General features: G+C 39.8%; 1 protein-coding gene across 20 annotated transcripts in view; it reads right to left on the bottom strand.

The window, feature by feature from the left end:
- Positions 1 to 14,895, bottom strand: part of CSPP1 (centrosome and spindle pole associated protein 1) — a 64,854-nt gene that overhangs the window by 22,008 nt on the left and 27,951 nt on the right. For 13 of the 20 annotated variants that reach the window (XR_012086916.2, XR_013545436.1, XM_020812376.3 and 10 more), the window contains 5 exons: positions 9,878 to 9,892; positions 4,098 to 4,288; positions 2,982 to 3,112; positions 753 to 834; positions 401 to 521 (listed from right to left, as the gene is read on the bottom strand). Coding sequence is in view for 18 of the 20 variants with exons in the window: in XM_020812376.3 (XP_020668035.3) it covers positions 401 to 521; positions 753 to 834; positions 2,982 to 3,112; positions 4,098 to 4,288; positions 9,878 to 9,892 (540 nt within the window). In the remaining 2 variants the exon portion in view is untranslated. The remainder of the gene's footprint in view (positions 1 to 400; positions 522 to 752; positions 835 to 2,981; positions 3,113 to 4,097; positions 4,289 to 9,877; positions 9,893 to 14,895) is intronic. The other 7 variants (XM_072999002.2, XM_078393796.1, XM_072999007.2 and 4 more) reach the window with 1 other exon arrangement.

Below are 14,895 nucleotides of genomic sequence, written 5' to 3'. Positions count from 1 at the left end.
CATATATTTTAAGGTACAAATTCAAATATTGCAAATAAAAATTACTAAAACGCTAACCTTATACTACTCATGTTAATACTGTACTGGGTTATATGAGTAATAATAATTTTAATAATAATAATATAGTAATATATAATACAATAATATTATAGTAATTATAATATTAATAAGTGATACAAATCTGAAAGATTAAGAAAATGATGCATGATGTATCTCAAGCTGTCATCTCTTACTACAAGAGTCATGGGCACACTAAAATTACAAACGTTCAATAATGAGTGCACTTAATTTGAGAAAATCAAGTGTATTATTTTACAACTCTTCTCTCCTTACAGATCAGTAGTATAAAACTTGCGTTCAGAATACAAAAGTCATTTGCCAACAAATTTCAACTTCCAACCTGCTGCTGTAATTCTTGTTGATAGGCTAAAGTAGCCTCTCTTGTGCGTTTAGGTTTTTCTTCAGGAAATATTCCCAGACCTCGTGGTCTCTCATTTGTAATGCTTGTTCCAATTTTACTGCTGCATACAAAAGAAATGGAAAGAAAAGATTTCTTTAAAAAACTAAAATGATTTCCAGCTGAAATATAATTTTCAAATAATTTTTTTAAATCTTTCCCATACAAAGGTCAAAACTGAAACGTTTAAAGCTAAAGTTACCTTTTAAAAAAAGTAATCTTCCATTATTCCATTTCCTCCCAGATTTCTCAATACCTAACTGGACAATATTAATTTAATCATAGCAATACTTACAGAGTCACAGCAGGAGGCCTTTGAACAGCATCAACAGGTGGTGGTGCCGAAGAAGACTGAACCCCCATCAAGCCTGTGCCATCTAAAAAAACGAAGACATTGAACATTTAGTCTTAGAGTTTATGGTGACATCAAGAGCTCCGATTTGGAATAATATTCACTAAATATTGCCGTGATGAAAAATTACGCCAAACATGTAACTCAATATATATCAACAATGAAATCAGCTGGTGAGTCCTCCTATAAGATTGTAGCCAACATGGGAACACTCAGAAGGAGGAGATATCAGGTACCTCAAGGTTTGCAGAAGTGAAAAACAATTTTTAAAAAATAGAAGAGGGGTAACTTTCCAATAACAACTGAGTACCTTAAAATCAATGAATACAGAATGACAGTTCAAAAGGGGAAAGGGGAAAATCAATGGGTGGTGAAGGCAAGATGGGAACAGAAAGAAAAATGGTTAGCTAGAACCTTAACAGCCGCCTAGAGTGGTGTTAATTGACTAGATAGGCAGGATATAAATAAAATAAATAATAATAATAATAATAACATTTCTTTCAAGAGAAAGGATATACTGCAACATTTTATCAGATAGATGGGTAGATGTGCATGCTGGGAGTTCTTCTTTAATGGGATTCAATGACACAATCTATATAAACTTCCAAGAACTGCTGGATTAGGTATCTGGCTGCAGAGCCAGTGGCTGACAGTTCGATTCCCCACTGCGCTTCCTTGACAGGGGCTGGACTTGAAGATCCATAGGGTCCCTTCCAGCTCTGCAGTTCTAAGACAATGATGATGAAGATTCTACTAAGGATAACTGTGAATCAGTCATTCTTTCTCATTACTACCTAACTCAGAGATGCTGCAAGAGAAAATGAGGAAAAGGAAAATTTCATATGCTGCCCTAAGCTCCTTGTAAAAGGGTAGAATAAACATGGAATTCATAAAAACACATATGTCTATAACATATAGTAGCTCTGTAGAAATGGACTGCCACTATTATATACAGTAGGAGCCCCATATCCAATGGGGATTGGTTTCAAGCCCCCCGCAGATACAGTGGTGCCTCGCTTAGCGACATTAATCCGTTCCAGGAAAAACACTGCTAAGTGATTTAATCGCTAAGCGATTTTTAAAAGCCCATAGAAACACATTAAAATGCGTTGAATGTGTTCCTATGGGCTTCAAAACTAACCTTATGCGAAGATCCTCCATAGGGGCGGCCATTTTCGGTGCCTCTAAAGTGAGGACACACAGCAGGCAGCCATTTTGTTTTTCCGGCGGCCATTTTGAAACCGCTGATCAGCTGTTTAAAAAGAGCCGCTTTGCCATGATCGCTTCCCCACGATCACCGCAAAGCGATTTTTCCCCATAGGGACCATCGCTAAGCGATCGCTCTTGCGATGGCCAAAACCCCATTGCTAAGCGATTTCGTCACTCAACGGAGCAATCGCTAAGTGAGGCACCACTGTACTGAAAACTGCAGATATTAGTGGACATGAGAGAGAGAAATATAGATTAATGATGCGATGGGGGAAACTGTCCATCTTCATTAGCAAGAACATCCTTAATACATACAGGACTTGACATTTTTCTAAGAATTCCCAAAGCTTGGAAGACCCAATCTGGCAACCACCTCTACCAACAACAGCAAATGTGTCAGCCAATTCCCCTCTCTCTGCAAACCCACAGGTGGGGAAGTGGGAATAGTCAAGGGAGGTAAGGCAACTCTGCAATGCTTACTTCTCTGGACTAAAACTTTCTGAACATGCCTAAAGCCTCCATAGGCAAGAAGATCAAATTTCTTTTTTTAAAAAAAAGAAAAAACACCTCTACCTCTCAGATCAAATATTAGCAGAACAATTCCAACTGCCTAAAGAGCACAGAAGCAGCTTTTGGCTTCAAGTTTTGTTTTTCTTTTTCCACTCCCTCAGCACGTGAAACTGAATACTTGCCAAAAAGTGTGGAAAAAGACAGGGCAAAAAAGAAACCAATGGATGAATGGGTTGACTCTGCACCATTAGGAACAAATGGCAAAATCTGTAGGGAGTTGGGCTCAGCTTGCATGTTTCTGAAAACTTCCACAATTCTTATCTAATCTGAAGTTGAATCATATTTCTCTTTTTAAAAAAAACAAAAAACACCTGTTTTATCTTGACATTAAAGGAGCCTTCAAAAAGGATATTGCTTTAGATTATCAAAATATTTACCAATCAACCAACTTACAGTATGCAAGGCTGGGATCCAAAGGATTCCTGGCCCCATAGAAGTAGTACGCATCATCATACGGAGTTCTATAATGATCAGCCAAAACTGGTGGTGGTGGTGGCGGCAGCGGTGGTGGGAGAGGTGCAATTCTAAATCCAAAGCAAAAAAAAAATCTTTTAACGGACACTTTTCATAATATACTCCAACTGAGAGAACCAAAATACAGTGGTGCCTCGCTTAGCGAGTGCACCGTATAGCGATGTTTCCGCATAGCGATCCCTTTTTCGGGATCGCTATACGGAAACATACCCGATCTTCACAATGGGGAAAACCCGCATTGCGAAGATCGGGTATTGCGGCGGCCATTTTGGAGCCGCCGAACAGCTAATTGGCGGTTCCAAAATGGCCGCCGGAAGCCCGGAAATGGCTGCCGGCAGCCGTTTTCGCGCCCTGCCCTCGCTTAGCGAGGGCGCGAAAATGGCTGCCGGCAAGGGGAATCCTCGCTGAACGGGTAAGTAAGCAAGGTATTGGAACGCATTAAACTAAGTTTAATGCGTTTCAATACGTTTCCCCTACCCGTTTAGCGACGATTCCGCATAGCGAGGGTTAATCCGGAACGGATTAACCTCGCTATGCGGGGCACCACTGTATATGGCTATTGTTTCCATTTAAGAATTCTATCACTTTCAGTAGTTAAAAGTTTCTTAATGGAAGACATTCAAGACTAACACAACCCTTTCTATACAATAAATCCCTACCATTTCACAACACATGCCTCAGGCTCAACAGGCATGTGATTTAAGTTAGGAAATCTTTTCAAAATAGTTTCTCAATTATGTACAAATCTGAAAGTTGGTTACAAGCTTCAGAAAAAGCCACAATTTACCAAAGCATTATTCAAGATCCCTAACTTGATTGTTAAGCTTATTTACTGCAACCCTGGCCAGCAGGATGGACTTCCTGAGTTAACTGCAGCATGCCAAGATGAGAGCAATGAAGGGGCACTGTGTAGCAGAATGTAGAAACAAAATGTTTGTGCATTATTAAGCCAAGGTTTTTATTTTCAAACAGGGCTTTACCTAAAATCTACTCAACGAGTCCTTAACTACAAAGGGAACACCATAAGAAAGGCACCTGGGAGCCAACATTTCTCCAAGAGCAGCAGACAGTCCTTTGTGAAAATCTTCATTCACTGGTGAAACAGGAGGTGCAGATATGGAGGCAGGCACAGGGGTAGGAGTCTGAAAAGCTGGTCTTGGTCTTTCTGGGGGTATTCTCTCCTCAGGTATTCGTGGTGTTAATCCCAACTCTTTCAATCTGTTGGGCTGTGAAGAACAATTAGTTAATTTTTTTATTAAGCATATTCTGGCTTTCAAGCTATTTCAAATCTAAGAAGCAACACAAAGGAAATGAAACACTGGGCATGAAGCTTTGTTGCAATTTTGTGTGACACGGGTATACAAAGTGGGTAGGCTCCTCCTACCACTAGGCCTAGCACAAGCAGGGGGGATATCAGCTAAAGCACCACCTGAGACTAGAACTACAGACTTCTATCTACCATGCATCAGCCATTTAATCAAGTCGGTACAGTCCAAATGCTTTAGTTACATAGTGAACGTCAAACACTCCATTTTCTATTGCAAAGAGGCATCCAATACTGGGTCGTGTACAAGCAAAGATAACAGGATGAAGAACTGCTAAATGTATGGATAGATAAAATATGTGCTATATCACATTCTTTTCTCAAATGTTATTCCTATGGAACGGCAAAGATCTCTAATTTGTAGTGTTTGGTTATAGTATCCAGAGTGACTGTGCTGATGGAAAGGCCTCTGGGCATAGCTGCTGCTTAAGTAGAACAAGCTGTAATGTGCAGTAAAATAGATGATGCTGTATCTTATGGAAATACATATCCTTAAACCAGCTTCCTGACTACTTGGTGCCCTAGCCATGTGTTGAACTACCACTCCCATCAACTTCAATAGCACAGATGGTAGGTTTATGGAATCTGTAGCTGAACATATTTGAAAAATAGAAGGGTGGGAAAGGCTGCTTTAATGGATCTGGGTATTGTTGCCCGAGAAGGAAATGTGGTGAAATGTGACAAAGAATCAGGGCATCCGAAGGTTTTTGCACAAAGTATGTTGATCCTAATACGCTGTTCATATCCAGCTTCCACTAGGCTTGACAGAAAGGGTGAAAAGGCTTAGGATCTTACTTTACCCTCCTCTACACTGGGACTTGTGGAAAAAAGCATCTTCTTTTGGTATGAAGGGATTAGTAGGAAGGACCTCTGTGTCCTTACGAAACATGCACAATTGGCACATGTTTAAAAGACTGCATTTACCATTAATATCGTTCTGGCTAATGCAATAGGAGCACTTTTAGAGGAGGGGAACAATTCTGCTCATTAAAATTAAAGATGGGGGTATTTGTATACAAATACCCCCACACAGGTGGACGTAACAAGGGTCTGGCCCCCTGGGGCCAGACTGTCCACTGCCAGTGCCGGCTCCGCTCTCCCTTCCAATCGCTCCAGAGCTCCTGATCAACTCACTCCTGGCAAGAGGAGGGAAGATGAGTCTCCCTGTGAGGCTGATGAGTAGATAGCCAACCAGGAGCTCTGGAGCGAATGGAAGGGAACATGGAGCCAGTGCCAATGGCAGATGGGTGAGTGGACCCCTCATCACGTCCACCTGTATGGGGGGTATTCATATACAAATACAAATATCCGCAATTCTAATTACAATTCTTCCTTATCAGAGGACTCTCTTGGAATCTTTGTAAGATTTGAGAACTATAACTCTCCACTTGCAGCTTAGGAAATAAGTTCTCCCATGAGCTGACTACTTGCCTGATACCAGCATTATAGAATCATAGCATAATGGAGTTGGAAGAGGCCTATAAGGCCATTGAGTCCAACCCCCAGCTCTAGGCAGGAATCCTAATCAAAGTATATTTGAGACATAGTTGTTTAATTTTCTTTTGAATGCCTCCAGGACTGGTGTGCTCACCACCTACCAAGGTAATTGGTTCCATTGTCATACTGCACTAATAGTTAAAATGTTTTTCAACACCCCCCCATCAAAATCTGGCTTCTTGTAACTCAAGCTAATTGTTACATGTCTTGCACTCTGTAATGACTGAGAACATCCTGCTCCTCCTCTGTATGACAATATTTCAAGAATTGGAAAAGTGTTACTGTATCACCCTTCACATGTGAAACTAATTCTGCATCTCACTCCCCTAAGGAAAGGAGAAGCGTCTCAGCCTGACTTCCTGTTTAACTTTCTTTGCTCCTTCTCCCTCTTTGCCTTGGAGAAAAAAGTGTCCCATTCCTGAGGACCGTTTCTCTTGCTTCCTCCACTTACAAGAGAGCTTGTATTTTCCTACAATAGCTGATTAACTGGATCACTGGTTAGAGTCTTTTCAATCTTTTTTCCACCCACAAATGGATCCTGGTGAGTAAACAAAGGAAAGCCTATGGTGTCAGCAGCATTTGAGGAATTCCAGAGTTAAAAATTCTGACTGCCAGAACTTGGGAAACAGCTGTCACCTTAATTAAATTGCAGAAATCATATTGCAGTGCTATTTTATTAAGTTAACAACCCCAAAATGCACAAAAACATGTGCAAACATTTGGGATTACTATCTCTTCATCAGGCAAGAAGTTATAAAATCGTTGCACTGTAGTCTGCATGCTCCATCAGTTACAAAGTTCTCGCCAGTTTCAGCAGTTAACTGAGAGCTGGAATGAATTTCTCTGGCTTGCACTGCCATCTGGTGGTTACAGTTCAAAATGCACTATATTTCATCCTCTCAAAAAAGCTATGCCTTCCTTGTATGCAATTGGAAGACAGGGTGGAGTCTACATTTGTCAGACCACTACAGTCTCACAAACAGAAGCTACCTTTCAACTCCTGAGGGACCCTTCAACACTCTGGGCACTACAGAGCTGGGTGGAGTTGGCAGTGATAATCTAAACCAGTGGTTCTTAACCTTTGTTACTCAGATGTTTTTGAACTGCAACTCCCAGAAACCCCAGCCAGCACAGTTGGTGGTGAAGGCTTCTAGGAGTTGCAGTCCAAAACCCCTGAGTAACCCAAGGTGAAGAACCAGTGCTCTAAACTACACTCTCAGAGGTGAAATCAGAAATCGGCTACCTTGCTTTGTTTAAAACAAATTCCCAGCTAGGTTCTGTGGACTTGACTCTGCAGTACCTAGCTGGGAATTTGCTTTAAACAAAGGAAACTGACCTGTACATCTGGCCACGATTTTTGGAACTTCTATGTTTCTTCTGTACAACCTCCAGCTCTATGACACCCAGCCTGATGAATGCAAGTTGAAAACTAGCTTCTGTCTGTGAAATAGTCTAACAACGGTATCACCCTTGTCTTCACATCTGCCCAAGATGGCACCATGTTTTGGAGTGAAATTATAAGTGGATTGGAAACAACAAAGTGTTTCCCCAGCTGCACTCCTACTTGACTCAACTTAATGTGGTTTCTGCCTACTCATTTGTGCACTTTGTTCTTCTGCTTGACTGTTCATGTGTTGGCAATGGTTAGCATATTCATGCTGCAGGCTGTGAGCAGGACTCTTTGAACCCTCACAGAGCTGCATAGTTCTGTATGCTTCAGGCAAAAGATGAAGAACAAGTGGGCCTCAAGATACTATTGGCTCCAACTCACATCATCACTTTGCATTGGTTACATTACCAATAGGGGTTTCAGCCAAAATACATCTAGCAGTCCGTGTGTTGCCCAGCCCTGCTCTGGGTCACAGATGTCCTTGAAGAGGCCACAGAAGTATGTCTTTGTGGTCTTTCCTTTCCTGCAGTCTTCCATACTGCATAACAAATGTTTTCCCACTAAAACAATAGCTTCAGAGGGAGAGAAATGACCAGGCCTCAGAAGACTTGAACAAGAAATCAAGAATGAGCTATAGATGCAAATGCTTCTAAGGAAGATGTGCCTAGCGAAATCACTAACTTTTCTGGAAAAATCCACCTTGCCATGAACTTTTGGACTTTTAAGTTCTTCACACTGATACAGGCCTGACCAAGTGGATGGTCCTGATCCATGAAACATTGCACACTGGTTTATAAGGGTTTTTTAGTGGTCTATAATGGTATTGCCCACTCTTGCATTAGTACTTGTATCGTTCACTCTTGCATTTGTACTGACCATATGGCTCCTTTTTATTACAATATACAGATATGACTGATTTAAATAAGAGATTATAGGTATAAAACTATAAGACAAGTGGCAGAAGGAGAAGCTCTGCCCTGCAAACACAGGAAACAACTGGATAGAGAGGAAAAAAATGAATAGAGATGATCTAGCATAGGACTCAGTAGTGAAACTTGAGTCATATAATTAATACCTTTCTGTATGGTAGGAGGAGAGAGCCAGCTACAGTGGGGTCTTGACTTAAGAACGGCTTGAGTTAAGAACATTTTGACTTAAGAACCACTCATAGGAAAATATTGACTTGACTTACATACTTAGATTTGAGTTAAGAACTGAAAAAAAACATGTGGGAGGCAGGGAAAGTGCAAAATTTGAACTTTCAGTTAACTGTTGGCCAGTGAAAAGGGTGCCTGTCTGCTTCCTCACTCTTCCCAGCGTTTAGAGATTGGATTGGGAGACAGTCTTCGGACTGCCTGGTACTGCCTGGACTGTATTTTCCCTGCCTTCCCTGAACCTTTCTTGACCTAAGAAAAAAAGAAACAAAATATCCCCCTCTAGTGGTCAAAGGCGGAATAGCAGCTTCCCATTAGTTTCTATGGACAGAAAAGAGCAGATACAGATCAAATGGTTTTCAATGCATTCCTATGGGAAATGCAGATTTGACCTGCAAACTTTTTGACTTGAGAACCACCTTCCAATGCGGATTAAGTTCTCAAGTCAAGACCCCACTGTACTGGATACCTCCTTGGAACTAAATAGAGAATAATGCTTTCATAAGGGTGTACTAAGGCCTTCTCAGCCATACTAGATGCTGTTCCAAGACCTCTATTCAGAGAACGTTACCATAGTCTCTCGAGACTAAAGGATGCCTGCTGTACAGTGTTTCCAAAAACTATTATCAGTAATTTTCTGAGACATAATGGTCATGCTAAACATTTTGGTGAACATACTTATAATAAAAAGAATTATTTCAACGCTAATCATCAAAATTCTTGGTAATTTTAGGAAACTCAGGAAATCAGTTTAATTCTGAAAGAGAAAAATGCTGAAACATGCTCAATAAACATTTCTCAAATATGAGCAATTAGATGAAGAACCCATATATGGTTTACCAATGCATACACATATATATTCATTGTATTTGCTAATATATTCAGGATTTCTTCAGTTTCCAGCTTAATATGCCATAATGTAACATGTACTATAAATCTCCTAACTAAAAATGTTTATTGACAGTCGAAAGAAAAAAGTATCATGCATTTAATCTAACAGCATGCAGGTTTCGAAACTATCCTAAATGTCCCATGGATTTTCTGGCTGTTGCACATTTTACTATTCAAGCTTTGACATAAATAACACAATGTGAATGGTCCCTGTGATTTATGACAAAACAGATTTAGTTTTTGCATTTCAGTATCAGTCTCTACCACATCCTTTACCTTGTTGATGACTAGAAAAATGTTGATAGCTTGGGAACCCACACAAATAGAGTATTTTAAATATTAGCAATCTTAGTCTCTAAACCTTGTTAGAAGATAGAAATAAGGCAACAACATACAATGTGGCCAAATTTGGCCGGCTAGCCATCAAGCTAAGGCAGGTTTGGATTAATCAAATGGATAAAGATCCTACTGAGTAGTATATGGTGAATAAGGCCATTTAGGAAAAATAATAATTAGTAAAATAGGCATTGAAAAAATTAGAATATATTAAATTTTTTACCTTTTCTTCACTTAGCTGCAAGACAGTACATATAATAAAATTAATATTTCCACAATTCAAGTACACAAAAAGAAGTGTGTTTTTAAATTAAATGGGTCAATATAACAAGAGCTGCTGAAAAAATATCTGGAAAACTATCTCAGTTAGGATCCAAAGGGGATCCTTAGCACTAATAATTGTTTTTCCTTTCAGCCATTTAGGCCACAGTCCTATACATACTTACCTGAACATAAACCCAACTGAATTATCTGGAATTTGCTTCTAATAGACATGTATAAAACCGCAATACAAGTGCAAGAAGTTTTCAAGCTGCTTTCTGGACTTAGTGGACTTCGGGGATCATATGATCAGCTGCGGCCGTTCCTTGAGATGTCGGATTTGGCTATGGTGACATATGCCTTAGTTACATCCAATTTGGATTCCTGTAATGTGCTCTATGTGGGGCTGCCTTTGAAGACGGTTCAGAAACTTCAGCTGGTGCAAAACTCTGCAGCTAGACTACTGAAAAGGGCCAGCTATAGGGAACATATAATGCACCTGTTACAAGAACTGCACTGGCTACTAGTCCATTTCCTGGCCCAATTCAAAGTGCTGGTCATTACCTATAAAGCCCTATACAGCTTGGGTTCAGGCTACCTGAAGGACCGTATCTCCCTATATGCGCCTTCTTGGCGATTAAGATCAGCAGACGAGGCCCTCCTCTCAGGCCCATTGCCAGCACAAGCACAGCTGATGGGGACACGGAAGAGGGCCTTCTCTGTGGCAGCTCCCAAGCTATGGAAAGCTCTCCCTTGGGAGATCAGGATGGCCTCTTCCCTTTTATCCTTCTGAAAAAAGCTAAAGACCCATCTCTCCAGGCAGGCTTTTAACAATTACAACTGAATATCTGAACCTCATTTTCGCAGATACTTTTAATCTTTTCCATGTTTTAATGTTTTAATCTTTTAATTTGATTTTAAATCATATATTGTTTAATTTGTCTTTTAATATTTAACTTATTGTGTTTTTAATTGTGTGAATTTTAATGTATTGAGCTGCTTTGGGTCCCTTGTTGGGAGAAATGTGGCATATAAATAAAACTAATAATAATGAGAAACTTGAGTGAGAAACTTTTCACATAACTACTGGATCCATGTCATAAACATACCCTCCCCCCCCCCCCCCGAAAATAAGACAGGATCTTATATTAATTTTTCCTCCAAGAAACGCATTAGGGCTTATTTTCAGGGAATGTTTTTTTTTTTTTCATGTACAGCAATCTATGTTTATTCAAATACGGTCATGCCATCTTATTCTGGTTGCTGCACAAGGGTGGAGGGTAGGGTTTCACTTAACTAGGGCTTATTTCGGGGGTAGGGCTTATATCACGAGCATCCTGAAAAATCATACTAGGGCTTATTTTCAGGTTAGGTCTTATTTTAGGGGAAACAGTGTATGTATAATGACCCAAATTCTGTTGCTTAGTGTAGTAAATCACACTAGAATAGGCCCACTGAAGCAATGGAAATTTAGTGTGTCCTCTGTATATTCTATTGATTCAAATAGGGCTATTCTAACCGCAACTTACTTTAACAAAATGTGAAGAAACTAGGAAGCATGAAACATAGAATTCATTCACTGGAAGTTTCTATGCTTCTTTGTGGGTGCCTGGGAAGTTTTCTGAGCAGGCAGAAGGCTATGAACAAAATGATAATTCACACTTTCAATTGACCTCCTGTTAAAGACTCAGAGGGCATGTCAAAGTTGCACCAAAAGGGATCTAACACTTCTACTTTAACTCTAGACCTAAAAAGCCAGCTTCGTTCTGCTGCCATGTAAATTAGAGATGGGGCAAAGCAAGAGGAGGAAGATGCTTTTATGTTGTTGTTGTTTTTAAGGAGGGGACGTGAAAGAAGGTTTTTAAAATGTTTATTAAAAGTAAATCGATACAAGACAAAATATAACACGCTACTTAAAAAAACCTGCAAAGCACAAAAATACAGCACAGTAATACAGAGGATTAAGATGTTGTTTACAGGAGGTGTGGAATGCCTTGTTAACTGTATAGAAGGGATTAGGAAAACTAGTTAGATACCTAGCCTCTCTCTCCAGAGAATGTGTTTTGCTCATCCTCTGTTCTTCGATGGGGCTCAGTCTCACTCAGGCGATTTTGTCTGTTTGTCATCCTATGAAGCGAAGCCAGCAAAAGATGCACTTTGTGCATGTTCTATAAACACACTACCACTCTGCTAAGATATGAGTATTAGGCAGTCTATCCTTGTTTTTGTCATTTTTGGTGTATTTCTTTTGAACTGCCTGAGATTGCCCCTGTAGTTTGCTACAAATATCTTTTGCAACCTTTTTGTAACATTTTGGAACCCTTGTCCTTTTAACTTTTTTTTCTTTTAATAAAATACAAAAATCCTTTCAAGTAGCTGTCTGGGTTTTAGGTTGAGAAGGTTTATGTTACTAAAACCAGGTCTTACTTTGACTAAACTATTGGGATTATGGTGTTTGTGTGGGTGTGGTAGAAGCTGTATCCTTGCAAAGAAGACACATTTTTTCTCAGTGCCTCATGTTGTGGATTTTGTTTTGAACTTCCTGCAGAGAATACAATCTGAGAAAATGGGAGTGTTTGGGAGAGACACGGTCTCCGTCAGGCTCCATAGTCACCACCACCACTGACACTTACCTGAGCTCAGCTACCTCAGGAAAAGCAAGAGTAGTGTCACAAAAGGGCTATAGAGGGGGCTCCCTTGACCAGGAATCCATCACATACAAAAACCAGAGTTGACTAAGCCTGTTTGAATCCGTGAAATTTATTGGGGAGTTAATTCAGTAAATCCTCATTGATTTAGCAGACCTATTCTAGTGTGATTTACTATGCTTAGTAACAGGATTTGGGCCATTAAGTATTCTATACCAAATCTGGGCCATATTTATTTAATTTATTTATTTATTGCATTTATATGCCGCCCATCTAGACATGATCTACTCTGGGCGGCTCACATATGAGAAATTAAGTTGAGATTGTTGTTATATCCTGTCAAGTCTTATCCAACTAATGGTAAATGTACTAGTTTCCAAGGTACCCTGTTTCCCTGAAAATAAGACCTTACCTGAAAATAAGCCCTAGTATGAATTTTCAGGATACTAGTAATATAAGCCTTACCCCAAAAAATAAGCCCCAGTTAAGTGAAACTCCCCCCTCTACCATTGTGCAGCAACCAGAAGATGACATGATTGTATTTGAATAAATGTAGATTGTTATACATGAAAAAAAAAAAATCATCCCCTGAAAATAAGCCCTAATGCATTTGGAGGAAAAGTTAATATAAGACCCTGTCTTATTTTTGGGGAAACATAGTAAATGAGATATTTGTGGAATGCTTTTACCATTGTCACTGAGTTTCCATGGCTGAGCAGGGAGATTGTTGTTTTGTGCTGTCAAGTTTTACTTATGGTGACCCCTCACAGAGTTTTCTGAGAGTGCTCGGAAGTGGTTTACCATTCCCTTCTTCTGGGGGCATTCTGGGACTATGGCACTTGCCGCCATGTAGGCTGGCTCTTCCGGGATGCACAGTGGGGAACTGAACTCTGAACCTCTGCCTCTGCAGTCAGAAACCTAACTCCCTAAGCTATCCAGCTAGCCAGTAGATGAAATTAAATTATGGCAAGTTATGTCACCTTTCAGCCACCTAATACATTATTAATGTTTAAGTCCAAATTTCTTCTTTTCCTTGCTAGTAAGATTGACCACACTTACCTTAGGCCCTTCTTCTATAACCTATTTGGAGACTGCATGGTTGACTGACTATCCCACTACAATCAATCCCCTAAACCAAACACTATCTGTCCTATGTGGAAAGATAGTCAGGTTCTTTGCCTCTTAGATCAGGCAGAAAATATGATTAACAATATAGGATCATTTGGCCTTCCTGCAAACAAATACGATGACCCTCAATCAGTTCATTATCAGCACTAGTGCCATGAAAACAATATTCAATGGTTCAATATTCCTGAAAATTATATGATTGTCCTGCTTCTTACAGGGAGGGGGAAATAGCTATACTTCATAATGGTCTGGAGGACAGAGGAGGAAATATCAATGTACTTAGCAATGACATAATGAAGCACCATCCAATAAGAAGCCATGACACTTCACCACCTCCCCCCCCCCAAAAAAAAACCCAGTATATTATTTTACTATTAAAACTTTTGTTTCCAATAGCTATGGTCACTACTAGTCATCTCTGGAAACAGTATTACAGCAAAAACAGGAGCATTGTCAGCAAAGGCATTTATCTGGCTCAACTACAACTAAATGCAACCCAGGAAAATCACAGCAACTTGAAAGTCTATAATAACTATAACTCCAGTACTCCATAAACAAACCAGTTCTGATCATTCCTCAAATAAAGTTTAAATATCTCCAGCTTCTTCAGTGTTTTATCAAAATACAAAAGAAAAAAAGTTAACAGATCTTTCTCAATGACAAATCTGAACCTTGCAGTATGCGGGGTGTGGAGGGTTTTTACACTTATACAGATATACTCTATAAACAAAGGATCTGTGCACAGCACAGGGTCAGTTCTGATCAAGACTTTTTGCCGCCTTTATGGTTCTAGGTATCCACCTCCCACAAACATAAGAACAAATCAATTAATTGTTGCCTGAAGTAAATTTCCCTTAAGTAATTAGATTAGAAATTCTTATCTGAGCATACTCCCCAAGGGATGGTAACTTTGGCTTTACAACTAATTTTCACCACCTCTATACTTTCTGAAGACATTTCGCACAAGGAATTGTTCTGGCTTCAAACAAGTCACAATTTAAATGAACTAGAGTTCCTGAGTTTGGACAGGGAACTATAATTATTCTAGAAAAAGTGAATGTTCCTGCCTCCTCTGTAGAAAAGCACATAGGACCAAGATGTGTGCTGGCTCATCTGTATGACAGCAAGTTGTTGTTTAGTCGTTTAGTCGTGACCAACTCTTCGTGACCCCATGGAGCTCGTGACCTCCTGTCTTCCACTGCCT

Source organism: Pogona vitticeps, chromosome 4 (assembly GCF_051106095.1).
Source record: "Pogona vitticeps strain Pit_001003342236 chromosome 4, PviZW2.1, whole genome shotgun sequence".
NCBI lineage: Eukaryota > Metazoa > Chordata > Lepidosauria > Squamata > Agamidae > Pogona > Pogona vitticeps.
This window is presented reverse-complemented; position numbering and strand designations above follow the sequence as displayed.